General features: G+C 40.6%; 2 protein-coding genes across 2 annotated transcripts; both read right to left on the bottom strand.

Moving 5' to 3' along the window:
* Positions 1-255: 255 nt before the first annotated feature.
* plp2b (proteolipid protein 2b) lies at positions 256-6,971 on the bottom strand. Its single transcript, XM_079226199.1, has 5 exons — positions 6,705-6,971; positions 2,592-2,747; positions 2,390-2,488; positions 784-880; positions 256-663 (listed from the first exon to the last, which is right to left on the bottom strand). The coding sequence occupies exons 1-5, from the start codon at positions 6,801-6,803 to the stop codon at positions 650-652; spliced, it is 465 nt and encodes a 154-aa protein (XP_079082325.1). The 5' UTR covers positions 6,804-6,971; the 3' UTR covers positions 256-649.
* A 5,596-nt stretch (positions 6,972-12,567) lies between these two features.
* On the bottom strand, positions 12,568-21,820 carry sypb (synaptophysin b; the record flags this gene model as incomplete). Its single annotated transcript, XM_079225567.1, has 6 exons — positions 12,568-12,867; positions 12,972-13,163; positions 13,279-13,477; positions 14,503-14,627; positions 20,421-20,486; positions 21,803-21,820. The coding sequence occupies 6 exons, from the start codon at positions 21,818-21,820 to the stop codon at positions 12,568-12,570; spliced, it is 900 nt and encodes a 299-aa protein (XP_079081693.1).
* Positions 21,821-22,944: the final 1,124 nt, after the last annotated feature.

The raw sequence follows: 22,944 nt of genomic DNA, 5'->3' as shown, positions 1-22,944 counted from the left end.
ACATTTCAAATGTTTAGGCTTTAAGAGCATAAGATTGGTTAATTTGACTCAGAGTCTAAGGCACAATAACACATGGGGTGCAATGATTAAATAATGGAGAAGGAAATGTTTGTCCAGCTGAGAAATCTCTCTGGAAATACAGGAAACACTCAAGAGGTACATTATTATGACGTTAAACAATTCCTTAACCACCTCGTTCATGTGTCAGTTATTAGTCCAAATGACAGTTACTACTCACTACAACAGTCCACTAAACAAAAGACATGTGTATTAGACAAGCTGCTTGATGACAACCATTGCCTATTCATTACCTTTTTCCCTTTTTTTTTTTTAAATCAGTGGTACATTGAGGTTGGAGTAAAGATTTGTGAGGGGAATTCCTCTCGTTGCAGACAACATTTTGCTTTGACGTGCAGGTACAGATTGTACAGTACCACTCACTTTGGCTACGTCATGCTCCTCTCAGGCTCGGCCCTAAAATAAATCTCTCGCCTGTTCACACCATACAGTGGCATTGATTAAACTGTGACCTGTTCATTGTGCTGTCCATCGTCCTTTATGATCGGTTCTTCCGTTAACTTCCGCATAAATTCCTCTTCTACTGTTTCTCTGCTGCGTTCTTGGCAGAAGTGCATGTGTCTAGGAGTGTTTAAACTCTGTCATCTGTGTAAAAGAAAGCAAGACATTGGAGATAAACTTGATGAACATATGAAATAAGGCAGATTATTGTCATATAGAGTGTGTTTTCAGTGTATCAATCAAGTAAACATCTGTCGCACTCACCGGTGGAAGCTGGCGTGTGCTGCCTGGTGCTCTTGATTTGCAAGTAGATGGTGTAGGTGTCATAGGCAAACAGCAGACCAGCAATCAAACCAAATACCTAGGAAACAAGAACCCAACAATGATAACAGAATTCACCGTCCACATTATCCTCAGTGTTGATTCATGCAACAACAACAACAACAAAAAGAAGTACAAATTACTGTAATGTAATCTCATATGTTATGTTACATAGCTAAAGACAAGCGACTTTCACAATCTCAGATCTGTTATGCGACTCGGCTCACAAGATATTCTTAGTCCCATGAGATGTACCGATTACAAGATTATTTAACAAAGTCCCTGTGGGTCAAATTAGTGTCAGACTAACTGGCGTCTCCCAAGTTTCCCCTTAACGCGTCTCTTGTGCTCTCATTGGCTGCAGCTCCCCGACAGGTCAAATATGTCGGTGGCTCAGTGATGAACAGTGAGCAATGAGCAAAAAACAATTGTTCTCTGACCATCGTAGCTCTGACAGCTGGACGAAGCAGCAGCGCGGGGCGTGGCGTAGCTATGGGTCAATTAAGGTGTAGTGTGTAGCATTTGGCGGCATCTAGCGGTGAAGTTGTAGGATCCAACCATCTGAAACTTCCCCCAGGTGCCTTAGGAGAGCACTGAGGAGAACTATGGTGGCTGACGCAAAAACACAAACCGTCCTATCTAAAGCTGTGTTTGGTTTGTCCATTCTGGGCTACTGTAGAAGCATGGGGGTGCAACATGTCAGACCCCGTTAAGAGGACCTTCTGCGTAAGTAAACATAAAAAGCTAATCCTAAGGAGGCAAAAACACTAAGATTCTTATTCAAGAAAGCATACTTAATATTATTATATTCCATTTCTGCCAATAGAGCCACCTAAATGCTACTTTAATTGTAATGCCACTAAAGGCATCACTCTTTACAACATTTACCTCAGTTTTCTAGAAGACACGTCTGGCTCGGCGAAATGAGGTGACCTCTTTTTATTTATTTATTTTCCTATACTCTAGGTGGGTGTACCAGTGGGAGGGGTTGGTGGGGGGGTATGTTGTATGTTTGTATATGTCAAGAAAAAGATGGAAATGTCAGTTGAAATGCATGTTTGCCATGTTGTGTGTCTACCGACATTTCCAAATAAAAATAAATCTACAAAAAAAAAATAAAAAAATTATATATATATATATATATATATATATATATATATATATATTTTTTTTTTTTTTTTTTACTAAAAATACGCTACGATCAATTCAACCCTGTTAAAAAACTGTCGCTCACAACAAGGTGCAGAAATGTTTCTGACCTGCATGAACTAAAAGGACCTGTGGATTCAGTTTGTCTGACATTGTGACAAAGTCTCGTGCTTTTTACTAAACTTAAACAGGAAGGAAAATGTTCATATTACTCAATAGTGAGTGTCTTCCCTGACAGTTTGTGTGTTTGTTAAACACATCAGATCGTTTAAAAAAAAAAAAAGAAAGAGATTCCATACCTACAATAAAACAGATTCATCGATAAGAGTGAACGGTTATCAAAACAAGCAATAAACATATGAACAGTTTTCGGTATTTGAGTCACAGCAGCTTTACTGACCCCGCCTGCAATACGAGCGCCGTCCCCGGACCCTCCAATCACGTTGATCAGAGAGATGATGAAGTAAAGGACTGCGCCAATACCAGCGCGGAAAAGATCCTGCACAAAAGAGGGAAGCAGAAGATGAAGCGTTGTGCAACAAGGCACACGTGTGCATCAGTGTGTGTGTGAATGCTTGCTGTAAGACACTTAGCAGACTCACGCTCCAGATCCAGTTGACCATGAGGAATTGCTTGTCCATCTCCATCATGAAGATGCCGAAGAAGACCATGGCAAAGATCATTTCGCAGATGGCCACGGAGGAGTAGCCTCCAGTGTAGGATGCGCCATAGCAGATGATGATGATGAGACTGATGAACTAAGAGTGATCGAAGGGAATAGAGAGTGTTGGGGAAAGCGATAAAACAAAGAGATTAATGATTTTGAGGAGGGTAAAGATATCCCACAATAATTCAGGGTTATGCCTGAGAAGTAACAGATGCCCAAATTCCTCTCTTATCAGACTTTGCAGGTGACAAATCATCTGAATGCTCAGCAACAGAAACAGATATGTGTCCACTCAATAGCCAAAGCCAGTAAATCCCTTCAACAAAGGCATCGTTGTTTTATTTACTCCAGTCAGTTTACAATTCAACATCCACATAATATTAAGCCTTTTTTCCAAGAACAAAATATATTCTGCAGGGTGAGACAACTGGATGAAATATAAATCACTCCGTCAGTCAGTCTATGCACATATGTGCCTGTCATGCCGCTTTCTTCTTTAAATTACCAGCACGTGTTTGTTCCATCAAGATCTTATTTTTTTCCATACAAGGGAGAAAAAAAGTCAGCAGGCATTCTTCTCAGTCCATTCCACTGAAAGGCTGCCAATGTGCAGAAATCATAAACTCAGGCAGGCAAGCCTACGGCTCTCAACCAGTATCAGTTTTTTTGTTTTCAATACTGCTATTGTGTGCTGCTGTCAAACTGTGTGGGTAGATACATTCACACAACACGGACATTTGACAGCTGTGAAGGAGTGGAAATCTCAAGAAGTCAACAGTACAAGTCATTAAGCCTGTTTGAGTCTAACCATTTTTATTTCTTGAAGACATCAAGCAGCATTTAGTTTATTGTCCTTTTCTACAACATAGATTCTTAATACCTTTTTGCAACATATTTGCAAAAGTTGCTGACATGTACATTTTGATATGCTGGTTTGCCACCCAAATAGTGAGCAATAACACTTTAGCGCTGCAACTAACAAATAGTTCCCTTATACATTAATCTGCCGATAATTGTTTTGATGTATTGATTAATTGTTGTGTCTTTTCAACATCTGAAAACACTGCAAGTCCAAAAAAAAACAAATACTCAATTAACTATGATGTAAAACAAGGAAAATCCAGATATTTTCACATTTGAGAGACTGGGACCATTACATGTTTTCAATCATTTTCTTTTGATTGATCGATAAATTGTTGCAGTTCCAATACACTTTATTACATTAATACCTATATACTATTTTCCTATCTTCAAAAGAGTATTATTTGCATTTCTTACTTGTACTCTTCTTAACCTGCCTTTCTCTGCACATATTGCATCAGCATGTGATAAATAACACCTCTAAATCTTCTATAAAAGATATAATATGAGTTATAATTCATTAATAACCTGGTCTACAAATAGTCGAATACTCAAGTAAAAAATAAAACGCTTAAGTAGTAAATCAGATTCTGACTAACGTATCTTTTAAAAGCACATTGCAATGTTTTATTCTCAGACACAGACGACTTGGCGGCCAGTGTCAAATCACTGCAGTCGTTATGATACACACATGATGTAACGGACACTAGCCTCACATCTGTCACTAACGCTTCCTCTCCCCTCAACCGCAACTGTTACACAAACGCGCGGCCAGATGCATCAGTAGTTCATGTGTTCTGGAGACTGGCACAGGCTGCCTCTGTAGAGTATAGCGGGGCGGCCGAGGCCAAGGCCCGACACAAAAGAGGCTTTATAGGAGGCAGGAGCCGGCTGCTCTGAGGGCAGCGGCTACTGAGGAGGCCGTCGCACAGAGAAACACCCACTACACAAGAGCCCCTCAGAACAAGAAAGGCTCCGACATGTTGACACCTTTATGTTTTCCACGGTTTCCTTTATGTTTTCCACAGCGGCGGATCTGTTTGCATGGGTCAGCTTTTAAGATCCCAGCTCGGCTCTATTCACATCAGTATAATGAGCTGCTCTTTTTTAAAAATGACTGGAGGGAAATTGTTGTGAACGCCTGGCTAATTATAGTCAGCAGCAGCGCAAGAGCGAGGCCGTGGTACAGAGGCACGCCAAACAGCAACGGTTGCTAGGGAAGTCACATTTTACGCTGGTTTTGCAGCTTACTAAAGTGTATTGAGAGAGAGAAAAATGGAACGCTCAGTTTCACTTCATTGCTCATCATGACATCTAGTCATTTATACAACTGTCATTCTTCCACCCGCTTTCCTCCCTTTTGATTAGGACATTCTTCAAAAAGGGAGATCACCTAAAATAAATGATTTCCAGTCAAGAGAAAATGACCACTTCATATTCAAAATATTAAAAGCAGGGTGAAAGATCAGCTCAGTGCATGACTAATCCTCACTTATCGCTTCTGGCTTCACCATGCCACATGACTAACACAAATTGACTTTACATGGGTGTGGGACTGTAATCTTTAAGTTGTTCTGCAGCTTCAAACATGTTCAAGAATGCCTCTGACAGCCGGAATAAAAGCAAAATAAATGAATGGAATTTGACAGGCCGTGACGACCTCACTGTCACAATTTACAGACAGCTGATTTATTCCTTTAGATTTGGTTTATCAACTGGAGGATTTAAAACTGGGCGCTGGGGTAAATACACAATATCCCATTCGATTGGACATAACGAGCAGTAATGGCATTGGTCTTCCTGTTGCACTCCCACACCCTTCTCCCTGCACTGTAAGCTATTTCAGACATCCGCCATCAGAGATGACTTCCTTTAAGGTTCATCAGGCTCCAGTAAAGACGTGAGTGAGTGGGTGAGGATACAACAAACTACTGAGTGTATGAATATATACTTTATATATTCACTGAAGCGTGAAACTATCTGTGATTTGCACACCAAAAGATGTGTGCTAAGCAATTCACACATTCTTTGTTTCCATGAACAAACTTCTCACACAGCCTGGAATTTCCATTAGTTCTGAAAAAGAAAAAGAAAAAAAAAAACTTTACAGTGGGTGGACCACTGACCACCAACATCTGAAAGCCCTCTTTATAATGAGTCCATTGAGTTATGAGAGCAGAACATTGTCCCTCTCATTTAAAAGAAAAAAAGGGAAACTAATAACGCATAGGCAGAGTAACATTGTAAGAACTATGTAAGCTACTCAGAGATAAGTGGTCATACTCTGTTGCATGTGATTGGTGAGAATCTGACAACACAAACACTTTTAAAATGCAGTATTTAAGGTTAAAGCAAGTCGTGTGTGAATAGAACACACCGCTGTGAAATGCAAACAAAGGCAATGATGTGAAAACAGTGGTCAAGGACAGTATAAATGCAAGACTTTCCAGACAGGAAGCGGTCGTAACTTGCCAGGAAGTGGAACACACACACCTAACTTACTCATTCGTGTTACTCTAATGTTCCACTACTGTATGTGTATATAATCCTCATAACTAGAGCCAGATGTGCAAGGACATAAAGTGGAAAAAAGTCACTTTATGAGTCTTCTATACTTAGGAATGTGATATACATTTGCATTTTCTCCGCACCATATGAAGGCTACCTGGCAACACGTAGTATACAGACTGCTATTCGGTGGAAAAGGGAGATGCCTGACAGCCGCCACTGGGTCGAGTTAACCCGTGTGACCTTTCATCTGCCGTTAGACTTCAGCATTTGGCTCTCCGGTGCCAAATGAGAGAACTGTGAAACACAAGTGACAGGTGGAAACCCCTAACCCCTGCTCATGATCCCCCTACCCCCAGACCACATGCCTGCCATTCCCCTACGAGGCTGCTTTGCAAAACAAAAAAAAGCGAGTCCTGAAAAACTGTTCAGAAGAGTTTCTTATATCCAGCATAATAGTGAGGACAAATCAATAACAACCACGTGGGCTCCATTAAACCACTTTACGACATGAATTATTGATTAGGCAAGTTGCATGCTACTGAAGCATGCTACTATGTTGCACACAACATATTATAACAAGGACTTTGTACACAGTAGCAACAATTCATACACAGTAGCAACAACACTCAGCAGCTAAAAGCAACACGTTAGCTCGCGCGCAGGTCAGTGAACTTACTATTTCTGCTGTGAGGATGAACCCCTTCGGGGTCTTCACGTAATTTTTCAGCTTCTCCAAGCAGTTGGCACCAGAACTGGACGCGGTTGTATCAGCCATACTGTAAACAAGTGACTTATTTCACGCGTGTATCTTTGTGTCGGCAGCAACCGACTAAAACAGCGTTTGGAGAAGAAGACAAACGGATTAGTTCGGAAAGGAAAAGAGTTCCGCTGCGTTTGACCGTGAGATCGTTTTCTAGTCGGATGAATCAACTTCTCCGATGTAAAAAAGTCTCCGTGAAATGTCCCGCTTGAGCTCAGTCACGACTACAGAAGATCCGCCAAAGGCTGTGCTCTGTGTCAGCGGAGGGAGGGAGGGAGGCCGGGCTCGGGAGCTTTGGGGCGTTGGCTTTCACTTTTCTCAAGAAGAGCTGCTGTGGCACAGCGTTGGCGAGCTGCCTTCAAGTGCTCCTCGTAAACTCGAGAGACCTGTTGCGTTTGCGAACGTTGTTCTTTGGATGGCGTATGATTCGGCTGCATTTCAACGGTGGTGGAAGACACACTCAAGTACTGTACTTTACACTTCTAGATTAAAAAACTGTGATTAGAAAACTGTATTAATTAAGTGGGGAAACTCATCTACTCAGTATATATGACGAATAGGAGGATGGCCTTCCTTGTGTCGCAGCAACATTCACGTATGACGAGTGTGCATGGATGCTACGTGCGATATTATAGAATAAACCACCCCAAACTATATTAAGCAGTTTTAGTAATCTACTACAATATGTTAGTGCGTATTTGTTAATGCGTTAGTAATTTATCCTGATATTTTTGTAGGTAGGTATTAATACCTTCATAGGTTATCATTCATTTAGTATTTCTTATAGTTATTGAAGGCATCTTCATTTGTGGATGATTTGTTTTCAGCCTTGTAGATTCATACACTAAATGAGGTTATGATTTAGTATTCAGTGTGATACATATAGTGGGTGACAAATAATTGACAAACATATTGTTCATTTAAATAGAAAATGAGAAGTATTAGTAGGAATAACTATTCGGTGTTGGCAGCTGACACAATGAGATATGTACACTAATAACAGGCAGTGCTACCTTTGTGTGCAATGGCATACAATAACATAACATACAATCAGCATAAATTGTACTTAAACTGTAAAAATCTATTCAAATTAACTAACTTATGAATTTCTATTGTGCATCATTTATAATACATTTTGCAGTTGTAACATGCTCGGTCTATCTCTTAAATCTAGGTCCTCCCGGCATTATTTATATGGACAAGTCTTTAAAATAATTTAATTAATTATAATTTTTAGCAGAATGAGAGGAAGTGACTAAGGAAGACATTTTAGATAATACTCTCCCCGGGCCACAAGGGAGCATCATGCAAAGTCCTCATCAAAACCACAGACTGGGTCACGTTAACCTGCATCCTGACCCACAGCTTGCATGAAATGAAATGATGCTTATTTTCATCAGAAATATAGGCCAACGACAGAAATAATTAAACATCATGTGCATTTTTATAAAAAACTGCATGCTACCATCACTAAATAGACAAGCTTGTTCCAAGGTTTTATTAAACCCTTGTTTGTGTTGCTTCACTATGTTTTAAACACAGTTTATTGTAGAAATATATATATATATTTATGTTTTAGGTAATCTCCTGCTACTGATAATCACCTTGAAACATATTATTACTAAACCCAGCTCAACCAAGTAGACAAACAGACAATCAGCCTATGAACAGAAATACACATTTTAACCTTCAACAGAATAATTTCAAGTTTATTTCATTTTGTTTCACATGGATCCCATATAATAAGAATACAGCAGAATTCTGGAGAGTCTTGGATATTTTTTTCTCTGACTTATCATTATCATAAATACTAATATGAATACATCATACACAATAAACACAGCACTATCCAAAGGTGTAGAGAGAGTATCACAAGACATCATTCACCACTAACAACAGAGTATATTTCATGTCAGCATATTTATAAGAACTACAGTGAAAGAGAGAGAAAGACAGAGAGAGAAAGAGAAAAACAGAGGTGGGGGGGCTAGACGAAGAGAGAAAGCCAGGTGCTTCTACACGCCTGAATCAAAGAACCCTGATTAAAACAAAAAGTGAACCCAAGGCTGTGCAATGGATCAATATATACTGGAGATGGACAACAAGTCATCCTGTTGAGGACTGTGGAAGCAAAACTACCAATCAAGACACATCTCTTACCATTTGGCAATCTTGTATACCCAAACAGAGGATTGGCAGTAGGACAGGTATTTGTATATCTGGAAGGAAGTACTTATTGCAGCACCTACTTTGTGCTTTGAGTAGAATATAGTAGAGCTGCTGTATGTGCTGAGCAGTAATGACGATGATAGATCAAAACATAACACGGTGTTACTGTGTAGTCTGACTTTCCTGCAGCTTTAAGCCTCTCAAACATGTTTAGGGATGCTTCAGGATATACGGATGCATGCAGTATATTCACCTTCCGAAAGAGAAGAGATAAAGAACGATTTAGGATGCAGGAGAAGTACATATGGAGACATATTGTTCAGACCGCCTCGTAATAATATGTGGTGTACTATGCAATTAAAACTTTAATATACTTTATTCTCATTTGCCGACTTAATGTTAAGATGAGTATGTAGGTCACTGATTACAGTGTGATAGAAACACTAGATAAAAAACTATATGACTCTGTCTTACAACTTTTCGGACCACATAACAGGCGATCAAAACAGGACGAGGGTTCATAGACAAAATTAGTCTGATGCCATTACATAAATCCAAACAAATAAACAACACACACGTCGCTAAATCTGTTGTTCACCGGCCCCCGATTCACAATTTTCATACTGATAGCACACTATAGCAGTTTCTGAAACAGCACAGCAAATATAAGATGCTACCATGCTCACTAATTTTCATGACCAGATGCAATTTGATCTTATATGTCAGGATTTAAAATGTTCTGTGTATCTCAAGAGTTCATCCTTGAGCATGATATTTGATGGAAAAATATATATAAAAACATAAATAAAGTTGAAACAACCTACTTAAAACTCACTACTATCATATACTCACTATGTTATAATAAATTACTCTTAGTCTCACTGTTTATATTTATTATTTTCTTTCAACATTTGCCATCATATTTTGAGTAGCCTTTAGCCCCTTTCTTAAATCCTGTAAGTGATGCTGATCAAATGGAAAAAAAAAACAACATAAAAAGATGTTTATAGATTCTGAGATGAATAAATGAAAAATGTATGGTGTGAATAATTTTAGGGAATTGAAGGGCAAAGGCTAAACTATGTGAGCTCCTAAACAGAACCAAAGTAAATGCAATTGAATAACTCTGTGCTCAACATTTGTTGTATAACAACTTTTATGGAGTGCACAATTATTCAACTGTGTACATTTAATCATATATATCAGCATGTTGATATTTACACAGCACAGACAAATACATTCTCCCAAGTTAAATATTACTACAACTTTTTTTCCCCCCCATAAATGTAAGTCTTTTCCATGACAAGATTTCTCTTAAATGTTTGCCAACGAATGTTTTGGTATTTGTATTCAAGTTTTTTCTCGTATAACCAAACAGACAATCCTCTGTTGTCTTCTACAGTTAAATACATCACGAGAATAAACATCATGTTACAGCAAAAGACCCATTTCCCCGGTAGTGTCCCCCTCCCCAGGCCCGCCAGTTTCTGCCCTCCATGCCTCCCTCCCTCCGCCTGTCAACTCACAGATACACAAACAGACACACAGAGGAGTGTGGAAATGCAGGTGGTGGTCGAGAGCCACACTCCAACATCACAAGCTCAACCTGTGCAGAGGGAAAAAGGTAGAGGAGAGAGAGAGAGAGACAAAGGGAAGGAACATGTTTATGTATATATCTGTAAATGCAATATGCTGTTAGATGATATGTGTCCATGTTATATTGTGTATACAGGGTATATAGTATAGTCTTGTCTCCATATACTCTGTAATCTAATTTTATATATTTATATTGTTTTATGTTTTGTATATTTCCCTTTTAATTTCTTTATTTTACTTTCTCTTTGGACTCAAATCTTATTTATTTTATTTATCAAGCAACAATCTTACGTTTTCTGTGTGGGTGTGGTTGACTCATTGCTGGGAACATAAGAAAACAACTCCACTAGTGTCATCACATTTTGGTGCATTGAAAAGCATCCTCTTTTTCCCAGTGAGCACCTCCCATTTCAAACAAGTGATAAGAGCGCACATGTTCATGTAGGATCCCATCTGTAAAAAGCTGAGTGAGGAAAATAGGTTGTTGAAATACAACTGAGAAAAAAAAAGAGGTCATAAAAGAAGGCAAGATCTAGCTAACGGCTAAAGGCTCTGGCCGAGTTTTTACATCTCTGAGGACTGAGTGCAGTTTTGTTGATCAGGAGCACTTCACCAAAAAGCTCTTGCACCCGTGGCTTTCAGGCTGTTCCAGGGCTGCTGGGTGGTAGAGGAACAGAAAGGTGAGTGCATATTGCTGGATCTTAAGAGTTACTGTGACAGGGAGATGTAGCCTATACCATCGACTGCTTTGCACAAATGCTAAAGGCTCTCTAGAGCCAGTGATACCCTCGCGGCCAGTATGAATGGGAGGAGCAATTACAGCAACCAATATCTATTTAAATGTACATAGTGCATGTGAGTAGAGTTTTAAAGCAGACTACATACAATCTGAACCTATACTAAAAGTCAACTGAACTAACAAACAATGCTGTTTTTTCTGGGATGTCTGTTGTAATATGCGGTTTTAAACATGAAGATGTGCAGCTGAGATTGTAGGTTTACTGATGCATTCATAGTATCAACAAGAATATTTCAGGTTGTTTACTTTGCTAGAAGCCACTGCCAGAACAGCAGCTTTTCAGCAGTTAGATTTTAAGAGCATCTTGAAGAGGGTGCGTCAGACCGATATTGCATCAATGCCAAGGCCACGCCCCATTTTTGGGGAAAGAATTTCTGTTGTTTTAGTGGGTTAATCAATGCTTCCATACCAATATTTGAGGCACATAAGATACGTGAATATTCACTGTCAGCGTGGTAAATCTATAAATAATGCCAGTGACAGTTAGTACTGAGGGATAGCTAATGTTGCTGCAGTAGCCGGCAGTCACACAGTATAGCAGCATCAGACTGTCATCTCCAAAATCTAAATCTAATCTTATAAATCTAAGTCTATAAGCAAGCTATATCCAGCCACTGTGCTGGGTTATTGATCCACTTGGATGACGGAAGACTGAAGGGGCATGACGCCGATCAACATGAATCTATTAAGGTATTGCAAACGCTCCGGTTCAGGCAAGGTTGCTGAATAATTAGTAGACATATAAATGCTCACAAACATGTCAGAATCACAATCATAACGCACGTCAAATTGTGTTAGCACGGGATCTTCAGTTTTCTTCTATCCCATAAAAATGGGCCTTGACATTTTACAAAGTAGCCGTTTGTGACGTCTGATGAATTGGTGAAAGACAGCCAAATCAGATGAAATGAATGTTGGTGTGTCATCTGCATAGAAGTAGAACTTTGCCCATTACCTTCTAATCATGTGCAATAGAAATAGCAACCAAAATAAAAATATTAACATTAATGTCCGGTTGATATTCAGCAGATATCACTGTAAGCTTCATAAAACACCGTTACACATGTGACCCTTAAATTGTGCTTGAAATCATTATTTGCAGAAATCATTACCTCAAAGACATCCAGTATAGTGACCTATTTAAACCTAACCAGTCTATATGTTCTACATATGTTTACACTCACCATCCTGCAGCTGTGGTTTGGCTGCACAGGCTCACATTTGATTAGAGAAGGAGGTGGGCTGCTGCTGCTGCTGCTGCTGCTGCTGCTCATAGCCCTGGCTGTATCCTCCTTCCTCGTTGTAGCCCTGCTGCCCGTATTCGGGCTGGTACCCTCCCTGGGAGCCGGCGTAGGGGTCCTGCTGGGCGTAGCCTCCCTGGGCAAAGGAATCGGGGGCGGGCTGCTTTTCCTGTGATGGGACGTATGTTCCAGAGAGGGCAGAAATCCAGCCGGTCTCCTTGAACACAAACCACAGGTTTCCGATCCACAGGATCAGGTTGATGAAACCAAAAGCCTGTAGAGCAGAGAGGTGTTTGGGAGTCAAGATATTTACTGTTTCTGTTCTCATAGCAACTCTTCATATAGTCTGGTTTTCCGTGTGACGCATCGGGGTCCTACCACAGAGGTGTTGAGGCCGGAGACCTTGGGATCGTGGATTTCACGGCAGCGATTCTCGGGTTCGTCACAGGCTGAGATGAGAGTGATGACCCTCTCGGGATCGGTGGCTGTTTTCACATCGGACAGGCCTTTAGCCCAAGCACATGAAGACACCAGCCACATGAAGGCAAATACCGCAGACACAATAAAGTCCTGGGGATCAGCAAGACAACATGATCACTTTTAATACCAACAGCATCAACTAGGTATTTATAGTAACACCAGTTGTTGAACTTGTATCATATGTAGACGGCATCAACAAACTCACAATCTGGGCCCCCTTGCAGTTTTCACGGTACTTCTCCAGGATGAAACAGTATACGGAGAGGGCTGCCATAGAGTAGAGGAAGGCAAAGACCGCGATGGTGACGAAGAACTCAGCGGAGGAAGAGTAGTCCCCGACCAGGAAGAGACGCTCTTCGGCCCCTCCCTTACAGGTGGTGGCATCAAAGTAAACCTGATGGAGCCTGAGAGCAGAGACACAAAGACAGGGAGAGAAATGAGAAACCGCGAAAAGAGCTAAGAGGAAAAAAGGTTCAATAGTGATACAGTTATCCCACAGTGTGGGAAACACATTTACGGTAATCACTTTCTTGTCGAGAGTTAGTTGAGAAGATCAATACCACTCTCATGTCTGTCAATTAGATATGAAGCTACAGCCAGGGGACGCTATCTTAGCTTAGCATACAGACTGGAAACAGGTGGAAACAGTTAGCCTGGCTCTGTTCAAAGGAAACATATTCAACCTATCAGAAGCTTTAAAGCTCATCTTTATATATATTTGTATATAAACCAGTCTAACGTGTAAAAACATCACATGTTCCAATGAATGGTCACCATATAATCCCCAGTGAATACACAAAATTGTTGTTTTTACTCTTTACACTTCTTATTTTTTTACTTTTGAGCTGAGTCAGGCTAGCTATTGCCCCTATTTTCAGTATTTATGCTAAACTAAGCTAAGCTAATAAACTACATTCATATATGGCATAGACATGAGAGTGGTATCCATCTTCTCATCTAAACCTTGGCAAGACAGTAATGTGAAATGTACTTCACAAAATGTTGAACTATTTCTTTGGCCGTTGTTCTAAAAAAATGTTGAGTTGTTTTGACCACATATAGTCTACTGAGCTGACTACGGACTAAACTATGCTACTATGTAACTATGTTACCAATCTAGCAAATGTATATACTTTATATATATAATACATGTTCTTATAATCACTAGTACATCATTCACAACAAATGGCACTTAACACAAGGTGCACGGATGTTCTAAAAAATTGTTTGCCGTAGAAATAAATAAAATCGTAAAAAGCTCATTTCAAAATTAGATCTGGCTATATCATATATATATATATAATTGGCATCACCATCAACAAGATGAACTTGCTCCTGAGTAATCTATTTTGATACTTAATATGTATTTACAGTTTGTTTTTTACCTGTTTCTACCAGTGGTGAAAGTGGCTTGTGAGGTGAGACCTACCTGAACGGATATTCAAATTTAACTTCTATGTTTAGGTCACTCTCTGTCCGGTTTTTACACTCCACGCTCATCTTGAACATGCCAGAGTAACTGCCGCATGTCGAGAAGGCGAAGATTGCAAAGATCTGCGGGGAAAAAAAGAGGAAGGAAGAGACACAGTGAAAATTTGACATCTCACACACATACTGCTGTGAAAAAACATGTATTGATTATTACATTATTACTTTGACTGGATGATGACATACTTTATTTAACAGTACTCGGGTTTAAAGCAGCCGTGTAAACAAAGAGCTCCAGTGACAAAACATTTGTCTCCATTTCCAGTGAAAGCTGCAGAATGCTGCTTTCACCACCTGCAACGTCTCAAGCAGACCGACGCTCCACCAATCGTATAGCGAGTTGATAAAGAATGCACACGGCGTGCAAATCAATGCAGCGTTATCACCAGACTACACAGCAACGGCTGCGCCTGTTGCCATGGTTGCCATTACAATTGGTTTTCCGTAGATGTTTTCCTCGTAGCACTTTATGGTACAACAGTGAGGGTCTGTCAGGGTCTGTTACTTCCGGTGCACACAGTCTCGTTCTTCTTACACCAACGTCGACGGCACAAACAGACATACGTGTGGAGATGAACAAACACACACACACACACACACACACACACACACACACACACACACACACACACACACACACACACGCGCAGCAGATTAGACAAATCGGGCTATTTTTACCAGACCCTCCCTACGATCTGGGCCAGATCCGATTGGGTGGAAAATCCAGCTATTAATCTGACTGAGGTGCTTGACCATCTGTCACCAAGTTCTCAACTACAAGCTACTGTAAAGCCAGCCACAACACATACAAAGCCACACCCCGACACGTGAGCTTGTACGCACACACACAATTAGGCCTACACACACTATGCCATGTCTTGTAGTACTCTCTACCTGCTGCAAGCATCAACACACTTACAGTAATCTTTTGTGAGGCGGAAGCTTGTTTGTTGGATTTACACACCGTCCGCCTGAAGCGAGCCTTATTGTGATCACTCATCCTGCTCTGTTCCTGCAGGGTTTATTTGATTTTAATTTTCTTATGTCCTCACCGAACATCTGAAACGCCTTCCTCTCCATGCTGTTGGTAAGAGGCCAATTAACAGGTTTTAATAACCAATGCAAATGACTGCAGACACGATGGAAGTGCCTTCATTCGTGTGTGTGTGTGTGTGTGTGTGTGTGTGTGTGTGTGTGTGTGAGAGGAGGCTGCTGATAAACAACACCGTTTATTATTAATTCCAGGCAAATAAAAGAATTGTGCCATCTGGAGTCGAGCTTTTGAGTTAGAATCCAGACTGAAACACTGATAATTTCCACATTATTATGACAATCTTACTCAGAGCTGATCTTGTTAATATTAAATATTTGAGCTTCATTACATTTCTGAGCCGGCATCATTGAACCAGGAAAGTCTCTCTAAATACACCATGAGCACTGACTCAGTTTGGTCTCCATTTATGTATTATTCTCGATGTCATGTTCACGGACAGTTGAGAAAGGCTTGCAGAATGTGAGTTGTGTTTTACGTCGTACTTCCTCTTCAACACCCCAAACAGAATAATGGGATGTACGGCTGCAGCAGCTGTGCAATGAATCAGTACCTAGAGAGCATGTGCACGACTGCAGTGTGGGCACAATCCTTCACACATTGTATCCTATATATTTTTATATATCTTCATCCATCTTATTCTGTTTAGAATAACTGTCTCATACAGCGGATATTATTTTACATTTCTAAAAGGTTCAACGGGTTTAGAGCTTGCTGTGTCAATGTCATTCCTTCATTATCCCTGAGAGGCAGTTAGAGGTTAAGAATCTACAGAGGGATTAATATAGAGACCAACAACATTGTGTAGCCCAGCTGTCTTCCTCTACTTCTTCTTCAGAGACATTTTGGAGGAAATAACAACACTAAAGAAGGCTGCATTCTCTAGTTCAGACATAATCTCTGCGACAAGCCACACCGCCGCTTCAGCTGCATCATCGTATAGTGATATGATTATGAATCAAAGGATGTGGATCCGCACACACGTGTAATTATATAAATTACAAGCTCACAGTTCACAGTGACAACCCTAACATCATAGGAAGGTAAAATATACCAGTTTACATTATTATGCTAACATTATGCCGATCAGCACTAAACACTGAGGCTGGTGGGAATGAGGGATTTTGTTTTGCCGGTATTTGATCATACATTTTTGACCTGAAGATGGTGCTTGATGAAAAGTTCATCAAACATGTCATCCTAAAAGGAGATATAAATGTGTGCACCAAATTTCACGACAATCCATCCAATAATTTATGAGCCTAAAGACATCACCATCCCTCAAGGAACATGGATTTCAATGAGAGACACCATACCACAATTAGGAGTTGTACTTTTATGGTGATAAATGAGCGGAAGGAGGAGTGATAGAAGAGGAAGAAGACAACCAGCCAGACTGAGAAAAGAAATGGTGGCACACTGAGTGTTGGGTGCCATGGTAACACTATTGGCAGCATCGCACAACGAGGAGGCAGAGGCTGGTTTCTACCCCTCCTGGTATGCAGGATGGCTGTCAGCTCTTCTGTGCTGTGAAGATACACAATCTCACACTCAGACATGAACGATCTGTCTGCTATGGCTTTGCGCACGCTGTCTGTCTGTCTGTCTGTCTGTCTTTCTCCGGAGAAAACGATCAATAAAAGCACCAACTGTAGAGCCTGACTAATTCTGCAGACAGTATTGACATCTGACATTTGGAAAACAATATTTTTTTTCCGCTTAACATAAACATATAAGATTTAAATTTTTAGATATATTTTGAAAGACTCTTTTATTGAAATAGTTATCGGACAACATTTATGCAATAAAATAATGTCGGCCAATATATCTTGCTCTGCTCAATATTCTGCAATGATATTCAATATTTTCTAATTTAAATATTTTATGCCATAAATATTAAATTACTCCCACGTTCATGTGCAACTGAGACGTTGAAACCGACCCTTGGAAGAGGATAAACAGTTTCTTATATGCCCACACGTAGCCAAAAAACACAAAAGCGTAAACACAAGCTGTGCCTTCACCAGAGGCCTTGGAGTAATAACAACCACCGAGAGTCACCAAGTGTCTGAACAGCAAAAGCCCCGAAGCTATATCAAAACCAACAGCCTTTATTACACATTAAGGACTACAGCAAAGTGACTCATGTTCTCACAAACAACCTTTTTATGAGTCAGAAAGTGAAATTTGTATGCAGATGAAATTCAACATAGCAGTGCCATCCTGTAGCGGTGGAGGCAGGAGGCTGCTTGCGTAACTCTGTGGTTGAGCTCCACATCAGCGTTATTTGGGAACTCAATGTCTTCCTGCATCCATCAAACGTAGGCTTTGTCAGCACTATTCCCCAGAGACAGAGCGGGTGGGTGGTGTGGTGTGGGGAGGTGTGAAAAGCAAACATGAGTCACACAAGCTGAACACTGTTTAAACCTCACACATTTTCATCATCAAATTGAGACGAAATCATTAAAGAACAAATCACACATCCTCCACCGGTCTCCACTGATCCAATCCCATTTCCATAAAATCTCATCTCTATAAATCAAATATATGAAGACTGATACACTGCCGACATTTTTCTTTTTTTTTTAAAGCAAATTGGCACATTCTGCAAAAGAAATCCCCAAATCTACAGAGAAGAATCAGTGAAAAGGGGGATGCTCCTCTCTCCAGTCCTTAAAAAAAACACAGTGCTGGTTGTGTATGCCCATATTAATCCAGAAAGAGCAGCAGCTCCTCCTCTAGTCTGACGTCGAGGCATGCAGTCCCCTCTGACAGATGATTCATGGGCCCTGGCCTCCTGATTGGTGGCTGGCTCGCTGTGACCCAAGGAGGCAGTGATGAGGTGCTGGCACACTCACAGAGCTCCAGGGAAGGACTACAGAGTCATGCAGTACACTCGTGCCTCGGACTGCTCTCTGCCATATCTGCAGAGCCCATTACAGCGTGGGACTCTTTTCGGGCCGCTCTGGCACGCACGCTTTCATCTGGTTTGTGTTAAGTGTGTGCTCGTACTGAGGATCAGGGCTGTAGCGAACAATTATGGGACCCATGTGCAAGAGGGGCATCCCCGCCTCAGTTTCCTTCTCATCTACCCTCGCAAAATGTATTTATAATGACATTGCATGCACACATTTAATGAGGAACATAGGGCTAATTAAAAATGATTAGGGCCACACTTAACATTTATCTAACCATTTGAGCCTAAAACCAATTATTTTTGGGATTAATCGATTTATTGTTTTGTCTATAAAATATCAGAAAAAATCCCAAGGTGAAACAAAAAATCCAAGGTGACCTCCTCATATGGCTTATTTTGCTAAACCATTAGTCAAAAACCCAGAAATTTGCCAACAAAAAGCATCAGACCTTCACATGCGAGCAGCCAGAACAATAGAAATTGCGGTATTAATAATTCACTATGTTGATAATGCAAACTGGTTTCTATAACCAGAACCACAAACAGTCAGAACCAGTTCATAACACCACATCAGTGTTTAACAAAGCATTACATAAAATATGAAAAGGCACATTTTAGAGGCCCTCGTCTAGCCGGAGGGCCTGCGCGGGTAATTAGCACCAGTATTCCCACTGCGGTGCCCCAGCTGGAGAGACAGAAGACGACTGCAATAGAGAGGCACCACTGTTAACCCTGCAGCCTCTTCAGTAGGAGGAGAGCTGTGGCTCAGTATCCTCAATGTCGGATCTTCTAATCATGTCAATAACTGCTCTTCGATAGATCAACATGAATGGAACTAGGGCTGCTAATAATTATTTTCATATTCCATTAATCTGCTGATTTGTTTTATGTTTAATCAATGAATCCTTTGGGCCCCAATATGTCACAGAATGGAAACAAAAAAAGTGTCTGTCAAGATTGACTTATGGTATGGCTCAACTTGATGGCATCGTAATGGTGACCAATAGACCAAAACACCAAAGATAATCAGATAATCAGTTTGGGATCGCATAAAGCCAAAGAAAAGCAGAATACATTGTATTTTGTTTGTAAAATAATGATGAAACAGTTTGCAAAATAGTCAGTAATGAATTAACCCCCCGCCCCCGTTGTCTCAGTGAAAATCTAATTTTTCAAAACATCTGTTGGATTATGGACAGAGTACGATGTCTTAATAGACACCCATTTAATGATAATTCCCCAAAAAGCTAAAAAAGCATCTTTCAGATGCAGAGATTGTACACTCCTTAAGTTAAATTGAGGTATTCAGTTATGTTGCTAAACTAATGAATGAGTAGTTCACTGGCTCCATCATCTGGACAAGACATGGCGGTAACGCTCTAATATGCAGAGGTCACATCCTCTGAGAAGGATTTGATAAATTGTCATTATATTCCTCAGTGGACTGACATCGTGTTGCTACTACATTGACGTAACACATCCTGCTGGTGGCTCAGGCTTGCTGGGGCAGAATCACAATATCAGGGAACAGGAGGCGCCCCAATATCAGGCTCACTTTTTAATAATATTCAAGAGAGTGATTATTACACATAAGGTTGGTGGCGTTTCAGTAGTGTTTAAAGAGATAAGGGGGAAAAGTCTGGGTCTTAAACCCTCCTGAGTTTTTTCCCTTCTTCTTAGAATGTACAGTCCCATCCATTATTAACCCCAATGCAGCTTTATGACCTCTGTGTGGCAGAAGGTCACACGGCTGTCAGTTAGGGGCCAACACGCTCCAGGTGGTTTATCTATAATAATATTATATTCTGAGAATCAAAAAGAAATCTAAAATGGAAAATATTCTTGCATTCGTCATATTTGTTGTGAATAATATGCAACATGGAGAACTTACCCACTGTAGAACTTTGATAAATCCCAACGGTTGTTTGAGAACCGTGAACTGCCCTTGGGCCACCAACTGCCAACACAACAACAACAAAATTAATTAGCAGGTTTCTTTTTTATTCCATGTTCATCTCTTGCACCTTTTGAATCAGACCAGGGTGATGCTGATGATGATGATATGATGATGCTGATAAAAAAGATGAACCTGATTATTTCAATCTCATTTAGCCCACAGACCTGGTCTACTGCTGACACCTGCAGGTGTTTGTTACATAGCAAATATCTGCTGCCAGGGAATAAGGTGTGCGTGTGCGAGAGAGAGAGAGAGAGAGAGAGAGAGAGAGAGAGAGAGAGAGGAGGGGTGGCGGGGGAGCTCCTGTCGGCATTACAATTACACTAAAGCTGATTAACCGACTGTTTTCTCTGCTCTCTCGCTGCACCCTTCACGGCAGTCTTTAACACATTTTTTTTTAAATATTCAATCGAGATTAAATCACGTTAAATCTGTGTAATTGACGACAAAAAAAGAAGCAGGAAGCATTTGTGCGCAGGTGAATGCGACACCGCAAAGAAGGCGGTGTGTCAATAAATGGCCGCACTGGAAAGAAGCAGCAGTGATGTTTTTTGTCTCTCTCTCTCTCTCTCTCTCTCTCTCTCTCTTCTCTATCTCTCTCTCTTTCTCTTGGGCTACTTTCACCCTCATTGTTTTTCTCAACATCCATATTAAACAGATGACGCATGCATGCACGGACAACATCCATGTTGAGGGCAGACTGAGAGCCCGACTCCTCGCTCATCTCTCAGGGAAGCCTCGCTGGCTTTGTCACAAACCACACAGCTCTCAGAGTGTTAGAGATGCAGGAGAGCGTCCTCCTCGGGCCTACTGCGGCTATCCGAGGGGCCTCGGAAATTAATCATGTTTGTTATCTTAGCAACAGCAGGGCTAATTGAGACGTGAGCGGTCTAAATCAATTAGCCGAATCCCTGGAGATGATACATTAAAAAAAACGACATCCTCTCCTTCCTTTGCTAAATGTCATGGCTGCAGAAATCTCTGGCCATCCGACACATTTTTTCTTCTTCTTCTGGACATGTCAACGGGCCGCTCCATCACATCGGCTGCAGCATCAGTGGTGGAAAATTGTCTAATAGCATCGCGCTCTGTCGTGGCTTTACATCGCTGCAGTTTTTAAATAAATGCATAAATCACAATTTCGACTCATAATCGAAAGCACTGCGTTAAAACCGTGCGGTCGGTGGATTGGTAGCCAAAAAAAAAACAATCTTAATTTGAGCGCACGACAATGGAAAATTATGCAGAATTAATGTGCATCGTCTACCGAATAAAACAACAGTGAAATATATGATTTCCCTCAAAAAAAGCCTTACCTGATTCACAACATCCATCTTGGCCGCTTACTCGCTGATAAGAGGATCAGAGGGGCGGCGGGAGGGAGGCGTCTCATCCGGAACAGCCCAGGGGAGGAAGACGCCCAGGAGGAAGAGCTGGACTGCGTCACGAGCTGGGGAGAGGACGTGTGAAGCGTCATGACGTCAGATAAATCACTGGACGTGGAGTGAAGACGAGCCGAGCCGCCTGTCCAATGGCAGCGCTGTTTTATTCTAAGGGATTGAGCCCCGAGGCTGATAATGCAGAGAGGAGCAGCATGGAGACTGTTCACGCTTCAGTGGGCGGAAGGAGGGATGTAAAGGGAAATAAAAAGGTCGGCGAAGGTTCCTGGACTGCTGCTGGTCATTAAAAGGCATCACGTGTCACGTGATTGTATTTTTTTAGAGGAATACATTTCTCATCTTGCAAACCTTGTAGGCAAACCTCATTCTGCACATAACACGTTGTGGAAAGTTCAGGAGGAGTTCAGGTGTTCTACATTCATACAAACACTATTAACATAAAGGAATATATATATATATATATATATATATATATATATATATATATATATATATATATATATATATATATATAGTGGCGTTCACTGCTAAATTAAACAGACTCATACGGGTGTATGTTTTACATGCTTCTTCTTTTTTATCCTAAAGGGAAAGTGAAACCCAGATGTTGTCCATCTGCCGGTCCATTAATGACTATGATTATATAATTCATTCTTTTGTATTTTTGCTGCAGGTTTCAACCTCCATTATATCCCTGCCATGGAAAAAAAAACAGAACCAAAAAAGACCTTTTAGCTTAAGTACACTGTTTGGAAGGGTGCTATTACTGCACAAGAATAATAACTGGAACAAAAATAAAATAACACATACATTTGAGAAAACATAATGCTTTATTTATAGACACAAAAATTAAAAACTTTGCTCTGAGTTTTCATGTTGTATATTACAGGATATTCAATATTCAGTGTATTTAAATATTTCTCCGAAATAGCAAATGCTGTTGGGGTCACATATCAATTATTTGTGTAACAAGGTATAAATGTTTTATTAATCTAATAGTTTCATTATTTTTTCTACAGTTTATAAAGGTGTATAAAGCGAGAATAATTCAAGTACAG

This window comes from Taurulus bubalis, assembly GCF_910589615.1.
Source record: "Taurulus bubalis genome assembly, chromosome: 11".
NCBI classification, from domain to species: Eukaryota; Metazoa; Chordata; class Actinopteri; order Perciformes; family Cottidae; genus Taurulus; species Taurulus bubalis.
This window is presented reverse-complemented; position numbering and strand designations above follow the sequence as displayed.

Bases quoted from the DNA above. Each gene is read 5' to 3' on its own strand.
- plp2b (XM_079226199.1), bottom strand. From the start codon at position 6,803: ATGGCTGATACAACCGCGTCCAGTTCTGGTGCCAACTGCTTGGAGAAG. The intron at 2,748-6,704 runs GTAAGTTCACTG...GATCACTCTTAG, and splicing joins TCATCCTCACAGCAGAAATA to TTCATCAGTCTCATCATCAT. The intron at 2,489-2,591 runs GTGAGTCTGCTA...TCTTTTGTGCAG, and splicing joins TGGTCAACTGGATCTGGAGC to GATCTTTTCCGCGCTGGTAT.